This window comes from Balaenoptera musculus, chromosome 10 (genome assembly GCF_009873245.2).
Source record: "Balaenoptera musculus isolate JJ_BM4_2016_0621 chromosome 10, mBalMus1.pri.v3, whole genome shotgun sequence".
Taxonomy (NCBI): domain Eukaryota; kingdom Metazoa; phylum Chordata; class Mammalia; order Artiodactyla; family Balaenopteridae; genus Balaenoptera; species Balaenoptera musculus.
Genome location: NC_045794.1, coordinates 61,132,761 through 61,148,665, shown reverse-complemented (window position 1 = coordinate 61,148,665; position 15,905 = coordinate 61,132,761). Strand labels below are relative to the sequence as shown.

The window sequence follows — 15,905 nt, the reverse complement described above, 5'->3', positions numbered from 1 at the left end:
GGTGGGACGCAGAGAACGCCGTGACTGCACGGACCGGTAACGGCTCAGTCTGATTTTTCCCGGCTCCTGGGGACCACGCTCTTCCGCTGGCTCCAGTTTCCTGCGTGGCCTCGAGGTCAGCGCGGGGATGCGCGGAATACTCGGCTCCAAGCAGGGAGGCTGGGCAGGCTGCAGGATTGGCCCGCCACAAAGCCCTGGGCTGAGGGATAAAGCCCTGAGTCTCTTTGTGGTGCAGTTTTAACCATCCAAGGTGCTTTCTGTGGATCCAATCTGGAACCACTGCAGAGGGCACCTGGATTGTAATCCAAATTGCAACATGCAGGCAGCACATGTGTATAAAAGGAAAACACGTGTAGGATGCTGACAGTGGACCGAGCCTGGGCAAAGCCCTATAGAGTAGTTTCAAAGACTCAGCTTCCGTGTATAGCTTTAAAAAAATTCATTGTTTTAAATAAACCGCAACATCATATTGTGCATTTCCTCAGAGACTGGGAATAAAGCAAGAATAGGCATTTTGTATACTCGATGACATAGAGATCCTTAATTATTACCTTGTCAAACATTTAATTATTTAATAATTTGCTTCTGTGGTCTCAGCTGAAGAGACAGACTGCCTAGAAAGATAAACATAGACATGTGGAAAAGTGGGCAAAATCTTTCCTTCTTGATACTTAAATTTGGAACAGACCTACTGTTTGGTGACTAGTAAACTTCAGTTAAAGGACTGCTTTAGTTGGGATGCTAAAGGCTAGGACAGAGTACATTTGATTGCTTATTTTACCTACATTGCAATATGAATCAACTTCATTTGGCTTAATGTTTTAAATCCATTATATGTAATATTGTTATTCAATAAAAACCAGCATTTTTTCTCTGTGACATTAAATGACATTTTTTCAGTATTTCTGTGTTTCAAATAAATGTCTTTGATTATTTGAGGTTGTTTACAATGCCATTTAATTCAAATGAACATATATATTTACATTTACTGATATTCTAGCCAATTCTAGTAGTCAGTTAACCTTGTCTCTAAAAGAAAAAAAAATTGATACAACTAGTCATTTTTTTAATAGAAAGCAGAAAATTAAATTATAAAATGGGGAAAAATAAAAGGATCCTATTGGAAATTCTATGGAGCAACAGAGAAAATATTTCTGGTCTACTATATGCCAATGGAGAATTGCAATATATGTGACTTTAGCATTATTTACATAGTCCAAACTGAGCTTCTGATATCCACACCCCAATCCTGATCCTCCCATAATCTTCCCTAATTCAGTTAATAGCAGCTCCATTTTGCTGACTGCTCAGGCCCCAAACTTTGGAGGCATTTGGTCCTTTAGTAAATTCTGTTGGCTTTGTCTTTATGTTTTCAGACTTTGACCACTGATCACCATTTGAAATGGCACCTCCTTGATTTCATGGATAATTACAATGACTTCCTAGTGGATATTGCTACTCCCACTCTTAATCCCCTGTAGTCTTTTCCCAAGATAGCAGTCAGAGTGATTTTATATAGTCTTTAGTATACTTAAATATTTTTAGTGTCTACTATGTACCAGGCATTCTCCTTGGTCCTTGAGATTACAACCATAAAAAATAAAGCAAAGCAATCTGCCTTGCTGGAATTCTAGTGAAGGGAGACAGACAATAAATAATAAGCATGATAAATAAATTCTACAGTATGATAAAATGGTGATTATATCTATGAAAAAATAAATTAGGCTAAGGAGTTTGGGAACACTGGGGTGAGGGTGGGGGTGATGGTTGATGGCAGGGTGATGGCAGGTTGTGATTTCAAATGGGGTGATCAGTGTGGATGTCTTTGAGAAGGTGCCTTTTGAGAAAATGCTTGAAGGGGATGCAAGACGGAAGCATGTGGATACTGGAGGAAGAGTGTTCAAGGAAGAACTTTAAATAAAGGTGGAACTTGTAAAGCAACTATACTCCAATAAAAATTAATTTAAAAAAACCCCAAAAAACAAAGCAAAAAAAAATAAAGGTGGAACTATAATATAGGCAATAATCATGTGGAATATGGGAGAGCTTAGTGATTATAATTGAACTATTCTAAGGTACTTGTATTACTGAGAGAAAAGGAGCGATAATGAGCAACTTTTGACTTTGTTAAGTAATGCACACGTTAAATATTTAAGAATGACTATTAAAAGAAAGAATACCAAACCAGTAGAGGGAAAACGACAGATGAAGAATAATCATTCCAAGAGAAGTCAAGAAATCAGAAAGAATTTGTACTTTTTTCCTTTCTTCATGTATGTATTTAAGGTTATTCATGTTCTTTCAATTACAACTTAGCTGCAACTCATAAGGTTTGAGAGTGTATTGCTTTTATTGCTATTTAATTATAAATATTTCATAATTTCCATTATGACTTATTCCTTGATTCCTTAAATTCCTTAGATTTCTCCAGATGGGTTTTTAAGCCATTTTTTTGGTTATTGATTATATTTCATTACATTTGTGATCAGAGAATATGAACTATGTGATATAAAACCTTTGCTGTTGGAACACAGATGAAGAAATAGATAAAATAAAGATAAAAAAGAGTCAAGAAGTATCCATATATACATCCCAGAACTTGTGTATAATAGAGATGGCATTTCTGATGAGTTAGGTGATAAGGACTTTTTAAAAATATTCTTATATAATTACTTATCCCTATGGAAAAATGTAAGATTTAATCTCTTTCTTACACAAAAATAAATTCCATATTAAGACTTAAATGTGAGAAAAAATCTCTACAGGAAAATAAGAGAGTATTTCTGAGTATTTCTAGGACCTCATACCGTTGCCTCTATGTATACTTATCTTCATATTCAAATATTTAAATACTATTCTCAACACAGCATCCAGAGTGATTCTGTTAAATGTGAGTCAGATCGTGTCACTCCACTGCTCAAAACCTTCCAACTGATGGCTTCCTATGGCATCCAAAGCAAAATCCCAAGTCCTCACATTAAACTTTAAGGCCCTAAACAATGCAGCCCCTCTCTGATCTCATCTCCTACTTCTCTCCCCTTCCTTTTCTCTCTTTCAGACACTTTGGCTCCTTTGTCATTCCTGGAAAAAGCTAAGATGCTCCTGTTCCAGGGCATTTGCTCTTGTTTCATTTGCCTAAATTCTTTTCCCCAGAAAGTTACATGGCTCTATTAAATATTTGCTCAATTTACATCTTTTCAAAATACTTGAGAGTGGTATTTTATATTACCCATTCTATACCTATCACTTCCTATTGGCCTTTTTCTGTTTTATATTTCTTCATAACCCTTACCCTCACATTTTGTGATATAATTTATTTATCTATATTGTTATCATTTCCCCCTCAGTTGACTAGGCAGGGGTTGCATATTATTGTTATTTTCTACTACTGTATCCCCAGCATCTCAACAGAGGAGTTCAATATTTGCTGAGAAAATTAATAGACAAACCCTTTAAGACTCCAATTAAATGTTAGTTCCTTTTATGAAGTCCTCCAATTAGAAGGAATCTCCTATCATTAAAACACTTTAGCTTCCTATGTCTTATTACAATACTTTATTTCTCTTTTCCCCTCTGTATTAGTCAGGGTTGTTCAGAGAAACAGAACCAATAGAACATATATCCCCAACCTCTCTTTATACACATACACACACACACACACACACACACACACACATACACATTTTAAAGAATTGGTTTACACAATTGTGGGGGCTGGCAAGCCCCAAATCTGTAGGGCAAGCTGACAGGCTGAAGATTCAGTTAAGAGTTGATTTTGCAGTCTTCAGCCTGCAGGCTAGAAACTCAGGTTGAATTTTTACATTGTACTGAATTTCTATTTTGCCTCTACATCCAGTCTTCTTTGGGAAACTTCAGCCTTTGCTTTTAAGGCCTTCAACTGGTTGAATGAGGCCCACCCACACCATGAAGAGTAATCTGCTGTACTCAAAGTCTGTTGATTTAAGTGTTAATCACATCTAAAAACTATACTGGTGTTTGACCGAACAACTGGTCATCACTGTCTAGCCAAGTTGACACATAAAATTAACCATCATACCCTCTTATTCCTCCAAACACTTCATGTACCTATCTTATTACTTTATTCTTCTTTTCCCCTCATATACTGCATTCAGTCAATTTACAAATCCTGTTGGCTCTACTTTTAAAATAATCCAAACACTTCTTCCCATGCTGTGGACAGCCAACACCCTGGTTAGAACCACCATCATCTCTTACTGGAGCAAGGGCAGTAGTATCCTTCTTCTCAGTTTCTCTATATCCATTCTCACTTCATTACAAATTATTTTCAATAGAAAAGCTAGATTATTCCTTTCAAAACATAAGTGCCCCTCTTTTCAAAACCCTCTAATGACTTCCTGTCACACTTATAACATTGAAAGTCTAGATGTGGCTCACAAGGCACTGCTTAATCTGACCATGGCTAATCTCTGGCCCATATCCTACATTCTCCCCTGGCTCACTCTGCTTCAGCCACATCCATCAGCTTGACAAGGATGCCCTCTCCTCAGGCCTTTTGCACTTGCTGTTCCCTTTGCCTGCGAATTCCCCTCAAGGAAACCATACCTGATCATACAACATCTCCTACTGTCAGTGTCTATCCCATTAACCTCTTATATTTTTCTTCACTGTATTAATTGCTACCTGACATTATTTATTTATTTAATGTTTGTCACCTCTATTAGATTGTAACCTTCAATAAAAGAGTGGCTTTGTTTCCTTCACTGCTATATTTATAGCACCTAGAGCAGGTACTAAACCCTTATACCCTCAGTAAATACTGTTGAATGAATTAATGAAGAAACGATCACTCTTTTACTTTCTAAAAATGTTGTATACAACTGTAAGCTTCTTTAGAAACCATATCTTATTTGTCATAGACTTACTAGGGGCTCACTCAATATTTTAGACTCAATAAATAATTTAGAAGGCAATACTGGCTAGGCATATATTCTTTACTTTTTCTAACACTGGTTATATTTGCAAATAGTAGGTGTTCAATGGATGTTTTTTGAGCTTCAAATACAATTTACTTTGGATCTGCAAATAGTCGAGGTTAACATATGGCTATTTAGTTTTATTTTGTGTATAGAGAAATTAATTGGCAGTAATAACAAAAGAGCCTTTGTAATGAATTGTTTTGAAAATTGGCAAAAAAGTACAATTTATATGATCAACACATCATCCAAGATTACTGCTTCTACACTAGATGTTTTCTGTACTCAGAAATGCTGAAGCAATTTAGGTGTACTAAACCTAAGTGCCAGGAGCAGGGAAGGATATATCTTAATGTTATTTTCTTGAATATCTATTTGTGGAATGGGCAGAATTAGTCAGGCACTAGAAGTTTTTAAGGTCTTTGATTACTTTTTTAAAGTTTTTGGTTTCATTTTTTTTCAGTTTATTTTTGCTTTTCTCTCTGTATGCGGGTAATAGGTGGATGAAATTTTACAGAGTATAGGGAAGAAGTAGGAGTGATTACCGTATACCCATTGACTTCACTCATTTTATGCTTTAAAAATGCATTTGTATTCTCACTCCAAAAACTGGTTCCAATTTGCAAATTTAGATACACTTTTTAAAAAATTTAATTTAATTAATTTATTTTTTATACAGCAGGTTCTTATTAGTTATCTATTTTATACACATCAGTATATACATGTCAATCCCAATCTCCCAATTCATCACAGCACCACCACCACCATCCCCCCACCGCTTTCCCCCCTTGGTGTCCATACGTTTGTTCTCTGCATCTGTGTCTCTATTTCTGCCCTGCAAACCGGTTCATCTGTACCATTTTTCTAGATTCCACATATATGCATTAATATACAATATTTTTTTTTCTCTTTCTGACTTACTTCACTCTGTATGACAGTCTCTAGGTCCATCCACGTCTCTACAAATGACTCAATTTCGTTCCTTTTTATGGGTAATATTCTATTGTGTATATATGTACCACATCTTCTTTATCCATTCATCTGTTGATGGGCATTCAGGTTGCTTCCATGACCTGGCTATTGTAAATAGTGCTGCAATGAACATTGGGGTGCATGTGTCTTTTTGAATTATGGTTTTCTCAGGGTATATGCCCAGTAGTGGGATTGCTGGATCATATGGTAATTCTATTTTTAGTATTTTAAGGAACCTCCATACTGCTCTCCATAGTGGCTATATCAATTTACATTCCCACCAACAGCGCAAGAGGGTTCCCTTTTCTCCACACCCTCTCCAGCATTTGTTGTTTGTAGACTTTCTGATGATGCCCAATCTAACTGGTGTGAGGTGATACCTCATTGTAGTTTTGATTTGCATTTCTCTAATGATTAGTGATGTGAGCAGCTTTTCATGTGCTTCTTGGCCATCTGTATGTCTTCTTTGGAAAGATGTCTATTTAGGTCTTCTGCCCATTTTTTGATTGGATTGTTTTTTTGATATTGAGCTACATGAGCTGTTTATATATTTTGATACACACATTTTGACAGGAGTTAATTTTGAAAACAACAGCAGATTAGAAAAACAACTTGATTTTGTGGGAAGAGAACTGGATTAGGCTTCAAAAGATCTTAGTTCTAATTTGGGTATCTGACACTGGGATGAGTAGTTCAGGAAAGTTACAGCATATTAGAGTAGAATGGAACCTTAGAAATATCTCAAACCAGACCTTTCCTTTTACTGATGAAGAGTTGATGCCTGAAGACATTGTGTGCAGAGCAAAGAATAAAAGGAAGCTTTCCTGATTCCCAGGCTTTTCCCCTTTCCATTCTATCAGTATTTTAATTTGTAATTATATATATAATTTTATATGTGATCATTTATGTATATGTGTAAATGTGCACATATTTAAAGTAATATATTTCTCTTATCTCCCTCCCTTTGTCTCTCTGTCTCTCTATATATACAGCAGTCTTGTCTTTTTAAATAATTGCAAGCTCCTGGAGAGTGGACATCACGGCATACGCCTTAATTTCTTTCCTTCTCAAAACATCCACCTGGGACCTGAACACCCGGTAATGTGCCCTATAAAATATGTTAAATAGAATTCACTTAAATGAAGAATTGCACAACTGCCGCGGATCCGGGCCGGGCTTTGTCTCTCTCCCTGCGCAGGACAAGCGCAGATGAGTGAGTCCGCTCCAGACCCGCGCCGAGGTTTAGAGGCGCTGTGGAGCTGGTACCCTAGAAGGCTCGGGAGGCCCTGACTTAGAAGAGTTCATGCCTCGGGCTTTTCCGCGAGTACCGCTGGGGCGGCGGGAGCTCCTGCGGCGAAGGCCCGGCTGCAGAAGGACTGGCAGAAGGAACGGCAGCTGGGGGCCGGGAGGTGGGGCGAAAGGAGCGGGGGACTCGCCTACGACCTTTCTTTCCCTGGAAGTGAGAGAGGGCTCGGAGGCCCAGCGTGGAGACACCTGTTGCCCGGCAACCTGCAGACGCGGGCCTGGGCTGGCCAGAGCCTTTGCTGGGAACTGTCTCCTTCTTGCTCCTCCTGTCTGAAGCCATCTCAAGGGAGTTCTCTCGGTGGAATTGCTTCAGTTTATACCTTTTCCAGCCCTCTCATTTTGGACTTAGTCTTTACCCGGATTGTTGGGTCAATTCAGGTTGGTTGCCGCTTGTGTCGCACCCTAGTCCATGAATCCCAGGTAGGAAGAGGGCGCTAGTACATTGCAGGTGAGCTTAAGTATAATCTCAACTTTTGGGGGAATGAATTGGGGGCAATTACTCTGATTGTTTTGAAATTAGGAATGACCCCAAGTTCCATTCAGATACTTATGTCTGTTATCACCTGGGCTCCAAGGTAGACTTGGTCCTCACCTGCATGGAGGTTAAATACTAACAATTTATTTACACATCTCTTTCCTCTCTCCTTGATTATGGGCTGAATATGATCAATTTATTCTTTGCTTTCCACTATGTTCTGATTTTGTATAAGCAACGCCATAGCCACTAATACCACTAACCAAAAGAGAAGTGATGATAATTGGAGTTGGAAATAATCATCTTTAAAAATGAGAGAAGTGGGAGGTGGGTTCAATTCTTTTTGGTAGCACAAAAGCTAACATGGTAGACGTGGATCTGTTAGTCCACAACATTCATTACATGCTAGAAATAACATCTCATGACTTGGCCACAGTTTGAGTGGAGACAGAAGCCATCAGAAGTGCTCTTCCAGGGCAGACAGCAGAAGCAACAAGAACTACAATCCTGCAGGCTGTGGAACAAAAACCACATTCACAGAAAGATAGACAAGGTGAAAAGGCAGAGGGCTATGTACCAGATGAAGGAACAAGATAAAACCCCAGAAAAACAACTAAATGAAGTGGAGATAGGCAACCTTCCAGAAAAAGAATTCAGAATAATGATAGTGAAGATGATCCAGGACCTCGGAAAAAGAATGGAGGCAAAGATCGAGAAGATGCAAGAAATGTTTAACAAAGACCTAGAAGAATTAAAGAACAAACAAACAGAGATGAACAATACAATAACTGAAATGAAAACTACACTAGAAGGAATCAATAGCAGAATAACTGAGGGAGAGGAATGGATAAGTGACCTGGAAGACAGAATGGTGGAATTCACTGCTGTGGAAGAGAATAAAGAAAAAAAGCATGAAAAGAAATGAAGACAGCCTAAGAGACCTCTGGGACAACATTAAACGTAACAACATTCGCATTATAGGGGTCCCAGAAGGAGAAGAGAGAGAGAAAGGACTAGAGAAAACATAAGAAGAGATTATAGTCGAAAACTTCCCTAACACGGGAAAGGAAATAGCCACCCAAGTCCAGGAAGCACAGAGATTCCCATACAGGATAAACCCAAGGAGAAACATGCCAAGACACATAGTAATCAAATTGGCAAAAATTAAAGACAAAGAAAAATTATTGAAAGCAGTAAGGGAAAAACGAAAAATAACATACAAGGGAACTCCCATAGGTTAACAGCTGATTTCTCAGCAGAAACTCTACAAGCCAGAAGGGAGTGGCATGATATACTTAAAGTGATGAAAGGGAAGAACCTACAACCAAGATTACTCTACCTGGCAAGGATCTCATTCAGATTCGATGGAGAAATCAAAAGCTTTACAGACAAGCAAAAGCTAAGAGAATTCAGCACCACCAAACCAGCTCTACAACAAATGCTAAAGGAACTTCTCTAAGTGGAAAACACAAGAGAAGAAAAAGACCTACAAAAACAAACCCAAAACAATTAAGAAAATGGTCATAGGAACATACATATCAATAATTACATTAAACGTGAATGGATTAAATGTTCCAACCAAAAGACAGCCTTGCTGAATGGATACAAAAACAAGACCAATATATATGCTGTCTACAAGAGACCCACTTCAGACCTAGGGACACATACAGACTGAAAGTGAGGGGATGGAAAAAGATATTCCATGCAAATGGAAATCAAAAGAAAGCTGGAGTAGCAATACTCATATCAGATATAATAGACTTTAAAATAAAGAATGTTACAAGAGACAAGGAAGGACACTACGTAATGATAAAGGGATCAATCCAAGAAGATATAACAATTATAAATATATATGCACCCAACATAGGAGCACCTCAATACATAAGGCAACTGCTAACAGCTATAAAAGAGGAAATCGACAGTAACACAATACTAGTGGGGGACTTTAACACCTCACTTACACCAATGGACAGATCAGCCAAAATGAAAATAAATATGGAAACAGAAGCTTTAAATGACACAATAGACCAGATAGATTTAACTGATATCTATAGGACATTCTATCCAAAAACAGCAGATTACACTTTCTTCTGAAGTGCACACGGAACATTCTCCAGGATAGATCATATCCTGGGTCACAAATCAAGCCTCAGTAAATTTAAGAAAATTGAAATCATATCAAGCATCTTTTCTGACCACAATGCTAAGAGATTAGAAATGAATTACAGGGAAAAAAACGTAAAAAATACAAACACATGGAGGCTAAACAATACTTTACTAAACAACCAAGAGATCACTGAAGAAATCAAAGGGGAAATCAAAAAATACCTAGAGAGCATCCCTGGTGGAGCAGTGATTAAGAATCTGCCTGCCAATGCAGGGGACATGGGTTCGAGCCCTGGTCCAGGAAGATCCCACATGCCATGGAGCAACTAGGCCCGTGAGCCACAACTACTGAGCCTGCACTCTAGAGCCCACAAGCCACAACTACTGAAGCCCACGTGCCACAACTACTGAAGCCTGCGCACCTAGAGCCCGTGCTCCGCAACAAGAGAAGCCACCACAATGAGAAGCCCGCGAACCGCAATGAAGAGTAGCCCCCGCTTACCGCAACTAGAGAAAGCCCGCATGCAGCAACGAAGACCCAACACAGCCAAAAATAAATAAATAAAATGAATGAATTTTTAAAAAATACCTAGAGACAAATGACAATGAAAACATGATCCAAAACCTATGGGATGCAGCAAAAACAGTTCTAAGCAGGAAGTTTATAGCAATACAAGCCTACCTCAAGAAACAAGAAAAATCTCAAGTAAACAATCTAATCTTACACCTAAAGGAACTAGAGAAAGAAGAACAAACAAAACCCAAAGTTAGCAGAAGGAAAGAAATCATAAAGATCAGAGCAGAAATAAATGACATAGAAACAAAGAAAACAATAGCAAAGATCAATAAAACTAAACGCTGGTTCTTTGAGAAGATAAACAAAATTGACAAACCATTAGCCAGACTCATCAAGAAAAAGAGGGAGAGGACTCAAATCAATAAAATTAGAAATGAAAAACGAGAAGTTACAACAGACACTGCAGAAATACAAAGCATCCTAAGAGACTACTACAAGCAACTCTATGCCAATACAATGGACAACCTGGAAAAAATGGACAAATTCTTAGAAAGGTATAACCTTCCAAGACTGAACCAGGAAGAAACAGAAAATATGAACAGACCAATCACAAGTAATGAAATTGAAACTGTGATTAAAAATCTTCCAATAAACAAAAGTCCAGGACCAGATGGCTTCACAGGTGAATTCTATCAAACATTTAGAGAAGAGCTAACACCCATCCTTCTCAAACTCTTCCAAAAAATTGCAGAGGAAGGAACACTCCCAAACTCATTCTATGAGGCCACCATCACCCTGATACCAAAACCAAAGATACTACAAAAAAAGAAACTTACAGACCAATATCACTGATGAATATAGATGCAAAAATCCTCAACAAAATACTAGCAAACAGAATCCAACAACACATTAAAAGGATCATACACCATGATCAAGTGGGATTTATCCCAGGGTTGCAAGGATTCTTCAATATATGCAACTCAATCAATGTGATACACCATATTAACAAATTGAAGACAAAAATCCATATGATCATCTCAATAGATGCAGAAAAAGCTTCTGACAAAATTCAACACCCATTTATGATAAAAACTCTCCAGAAAATGGGCATAGAGGGAACCTACCTCAACATAATAAAGGCCATATACCTCAAACCCACAGCAAACATCATTCTCAATGGTGAAAAACTGAAAGCATTTCCTCTAAGATCAGGAACGAGACAAGGATGTCCACTCTCACCACTATTATTCAACATAGTTTTGGAAGTCCTAGCCATGGCAATCAGAGAAGAAAAAGAAATAAAAGGAATACAAATTGGAAAAGAAGAAGTAAAACTGTCACTGTTTGCAGATGCCATGATACTATACATAGAGTATCCTAAAGATGCCACCAGAAAACTATTAGAGCTAATCACTGAATCTGGTAAAGTTGCAGGATACAAAATTAATGTACAGAAATCTCTTGCATTCCTATACACTAATGATGAAAAATCTGAAAGAGAAATTATGGAAACACTCCCATTTACCATTGCAACGAAAAGAATAAAATAACTAGGAATAAACCTACCTAGGGAGACAAAAGACCTGTATGCAGAAAACTATTAGACACTGATGAAAGAAATTAAAGATGATACCAACAGATGGAGAGATATATCATGTTCTTGGATTGGAAGAATCAATACTGTGAAAATGACTATACTACCCAAAGCAATCTACAGATTCAATACAATCCCTATCAAATTACCAATGGCATTTTTTAACAGAACTAGAACAAATCATCTTAAAATTTGTATGGAGACACAAAAGACCCCGAATAGCCAAAGCAGTCTTGAGGGAAAAAAATGGAGCTGAAGGAATCAGACTCCCTGACTTCAGACTATACTACAAAGCTACAGTAATCCAGACAATATGGCACTGGCACAAAAACGGAAACATAGATCAATGGAACAAGATAGAAAGCCCAGAGATAAACCCACGCACCTATGGTCAACTAATCTATGATAAAGGAGGCAAAGATATAGAATGGAGAAAAGACAGTCTCTTCAATAAGTGGTGTTGGGAAAACTGGACAGCTACATGTAAAAGAATGAAATTAGAACACTCCCTAACACCATACACAAAAATAAACTCAAAATGGATTCAAGACCTAAATGTAAGACGGGACACTATAAAACTCTTAGAGGAAAACATAGGCCGAATGCTCTATGACATAAATCACAGCAAGATCCTTTTTGACCCACCTCCTAGAGTAATGGAAATAAAAACAAAAATAAACAATGGGACCTAATGAAACTTAAAAGCTTTTGCACAGCAAAGGAAACCATAAACAAGACGAAAAGACAACCCTCAGAATGGGAGAAAATATTTGCAAACGAATCAATGGACAAAGTGTTAATTTCCAAAATATATAAACAGCTCATGCAGCTCAATATTAAAGGAACAAACAACCCAATCCAAAAATGGGCAGAAGACCTAAATAGACATCTCTCCAAAGAAGACATACAGATTGCCAAGAAGCACATGAAAAGCTGCTCAACATCGCTAGTTATTAGAGAAATGCAAATCAAAACTACAATGAAGTATCACCTCACACCAGTTAGATTGGGCATCATCAGAAAATCTACAAACAACAAATGCTGGAGAGGGTGTGGAGAAAAGGGAACACTCTTGCACTGTTGGTGGGAATATAAATTGATACAGCCACTATGGAGAACAGTATGGAGGTTCCTTAAAAAACTAAAAATAGAATTACCATATGACCCAGCAATCCCACTACTTGGCATATACCCAGAGAAAACCATAATTCAAAATGACACATGCACCCCAATGTTCATTGCAGCACTATTTACAATAGCCAGGTCATGGAAGCAACCTAAATGCCCATCGATAGACAAATGGGTAAAGAAGATGGTACATATATACAATGGAATATTACTCAGCCATAAAAAGGAACGAAATTGAGTCATTTGTTGAGACATGGATGGACCTAGACAATGTCATATAGAGTGAAGTAAGTCAGAGAAAGAAAAACAAATATCATATATTAACGTATGTATGTGGAACCTAGAAAAATGGTATAGATGAACCGGTTTGCAGGGCAGAAGTTGAGACACAGATGTAGAGAATAAACGTATGGACACCAAGGGGGGAAAACCACGGTGGGGTGGGGATGGTGGTGTGCTGAACTGGGCGATTGGGATTGATATGTATACACTAATGTGTATAAAATTGATGACTAATAAGAACCTGCAGTTAAAAAAAAAAAAAAAAAGAAGTGCTGTTCCCTCCTCTTGCTACTGCCAACCCCAACATAGCCCAACTGGATATTCAGTGCTTTAGGACAAAGACAACCCTTGGTATGCATTCTAAAGATTAGCTCACAGGCCATTTGTCTGAAATGCTGATTCTTTTACCACCAAGTTTAGTTTCTGGTGTTCTTTAGTCTCTGCAGCTAATTCCCCTTCCCTTCCCTTCCCCTCCCCTTCCCTATTACCTGTACCAGCAAAGGTGTAGCACTGGAAAGAGGTCTGAAACCTGTTTGACTTTAAACTCTGCAATAACTAGCAAATAATTTGGTGAAGTAAAATTTACTTTTCTGGGTTTGAAAGTCAGAAGGCTGAGCTCTTTTATCTATGCTAGTAATTGTAATTCTGAAATAACTCATATCTGAATTGACTGAATGCACTTATTTAACAAATATTTAAGCTCCCACTATTTTCCTGTTAAGTGCTGACGTACAGGGTGAGGAAAACCAGTAGTAACCCTTGCCTTTTTGAGGATTACAGTAGAGTGGTGAAGAATAATAGCTACCATTCATGCTTTAAACACCTTATCTAATTTTTTGAAGACAGAATTTATAGATGGGCATTATGATCATGTCATAATTAAGTACAGAGAAGTGAAACTAAGGATATGTTTAAAATGTATTCAGGTATTTGATTATGCATTAGTTTACTTATTGACTAAATATTTATTAAGCATCTGCTATATTAAGGGCATGAGATACCAACCTTCGTGGTCTTGATAGTTTTTTAGGGAGATAAAAAGAGCTAATTTCAGTGAAGAGTGATGACTGTCATGCCTGGGGAAGTAAGGAACGAGGAGGACGCGGACATTAAGAGTATAAGTTTTGTTGTTTTTATTATTTTCAAGTGAGTTATAGTGACTTAAAGTGGCCTATAGTGATTTGAAATGGCTATAATGTTACTAAGGTATAAAAAACTGTGAGGCTGATGTATGGAGAAAATCACTTAGCCGATTGCTTAGTATCTGTGTTTCAACTTGGGTTCGTTGGCCACTAATCATCCTGGCAAATACAATAGCTCTTGTGAAGTGACTAAAAGCAAACATCCCCCCTCCCCCCAGCCAAACCAGTAACAGTTTTTAAAAGTCGCTTCTTCCTGAAAGATATCTCTGAAAAGAAAGACATTTGCTAGTGCTGTAGGGGTATTTTCAAATCTAATGATCTGTGATGCTTTCAGAATATGTCTGCTATTGGTTGGTAAATCTTCCTGACTTTACTCTTGCAGTAGAATCCCAGGCTTAGGGCAAGGGATTTTTAGGGGACAGGGCTATGGAAATGGGTGTCAATGGAAACAATCAATAACCAATCTATAATATGAATAGAAGAGAGTTTTATTTGAGCCAAACTGAGGACTATAGCCTGGGAGACATCCTTTCAGATAGCTCTGAGGAAATGCTCTGGAGAAGCCTGGTTTTCAGCACAATTTTATATCTTGTCATAACAAAGAACATCATGACAGGGGCACATTTCTTCAAGGTTTCAAAAAAGACATGTGCACAGTGAGTCAGTATCACCTGGAAAGGGAGCCTTATCATTGAAGGAGTACTAGTACTAGTCAATGCTGCTTGACATCTTAGCTCCTCTCTGACCTGTGCTTCCATCCTGACATCTTCTCTTTCTCACTCTGATCATCCTGCCTCCCTTTTATAAGGTGATTAATTGGGTCCACCAGATAATCTAGGATAATCTCCACATTTTGAAATCCTTAACTTAATCATGTCTGAAAAGTTCTTTTTTGCCATTTAAGGTAACATATTCACAGGGTCTGGTGATTAGGACATGAACATCTTCAGGGGGCCATTATTCAGACTAGGATTTACCCCGTAAATGTTGCTCTACATAATGTAGTTGCCTCACAAAAAGCTGATTTTGGTGAAAGGTGTAAAAGTGATTAACCACCCGATTTCTTTCCATGTAATTTTATTATGTAATTTGTATGGCTTATTTAAAATTAGAATAAGAATTACCATTTTATATTTGTTTGACCTTTTTCAAAGTACACTGCATGATAAATACAGGAACTTGAATGGATTTAGAGGTTAAAGGAATTGCTGCTTCTCCTACAAGTCAAACTCAGCCATTCTCTAAAAGAAAGAAGCCACTACAAGTATGTATGCTATATAATTTTCCTCTTGTAGGATGATTCATTAAATAATTTTCTGACTCCTTTCTTCATATTTTTATGACTACTTATACTCCCAAATATTTAGGATTAACATTTCCTAGATTTGAATAGTTGAACCAGCAAGATTGAAGATAATCATTACTTGAA

At 37.7% G+C, this 15,905-nt stretch overlaps 1 protein-coding gene across 1 annotated transcript in view; it reads left to right on the top strand.

Annotated features, from left to right (window-relative positions):
* Positions 1-15,635: 15,635 nt before the first annotated feature.
* The window catches only part of CAPS2 (calcyphosine 2), a 40,780-nt gene continuing 40,510 nt past the window's right edge, over positions 15,636-15,905 (top strand). Inside the window, 1 exon segment of the mRNA XM_036867459.1 lies at positions 15,636-15,740. Coding sequence (XP_036723354.1) covers positions 15,639-15,740 — 102 coding nt within the window. The 5' untranslated portion in view covers positions 15,636-15,638.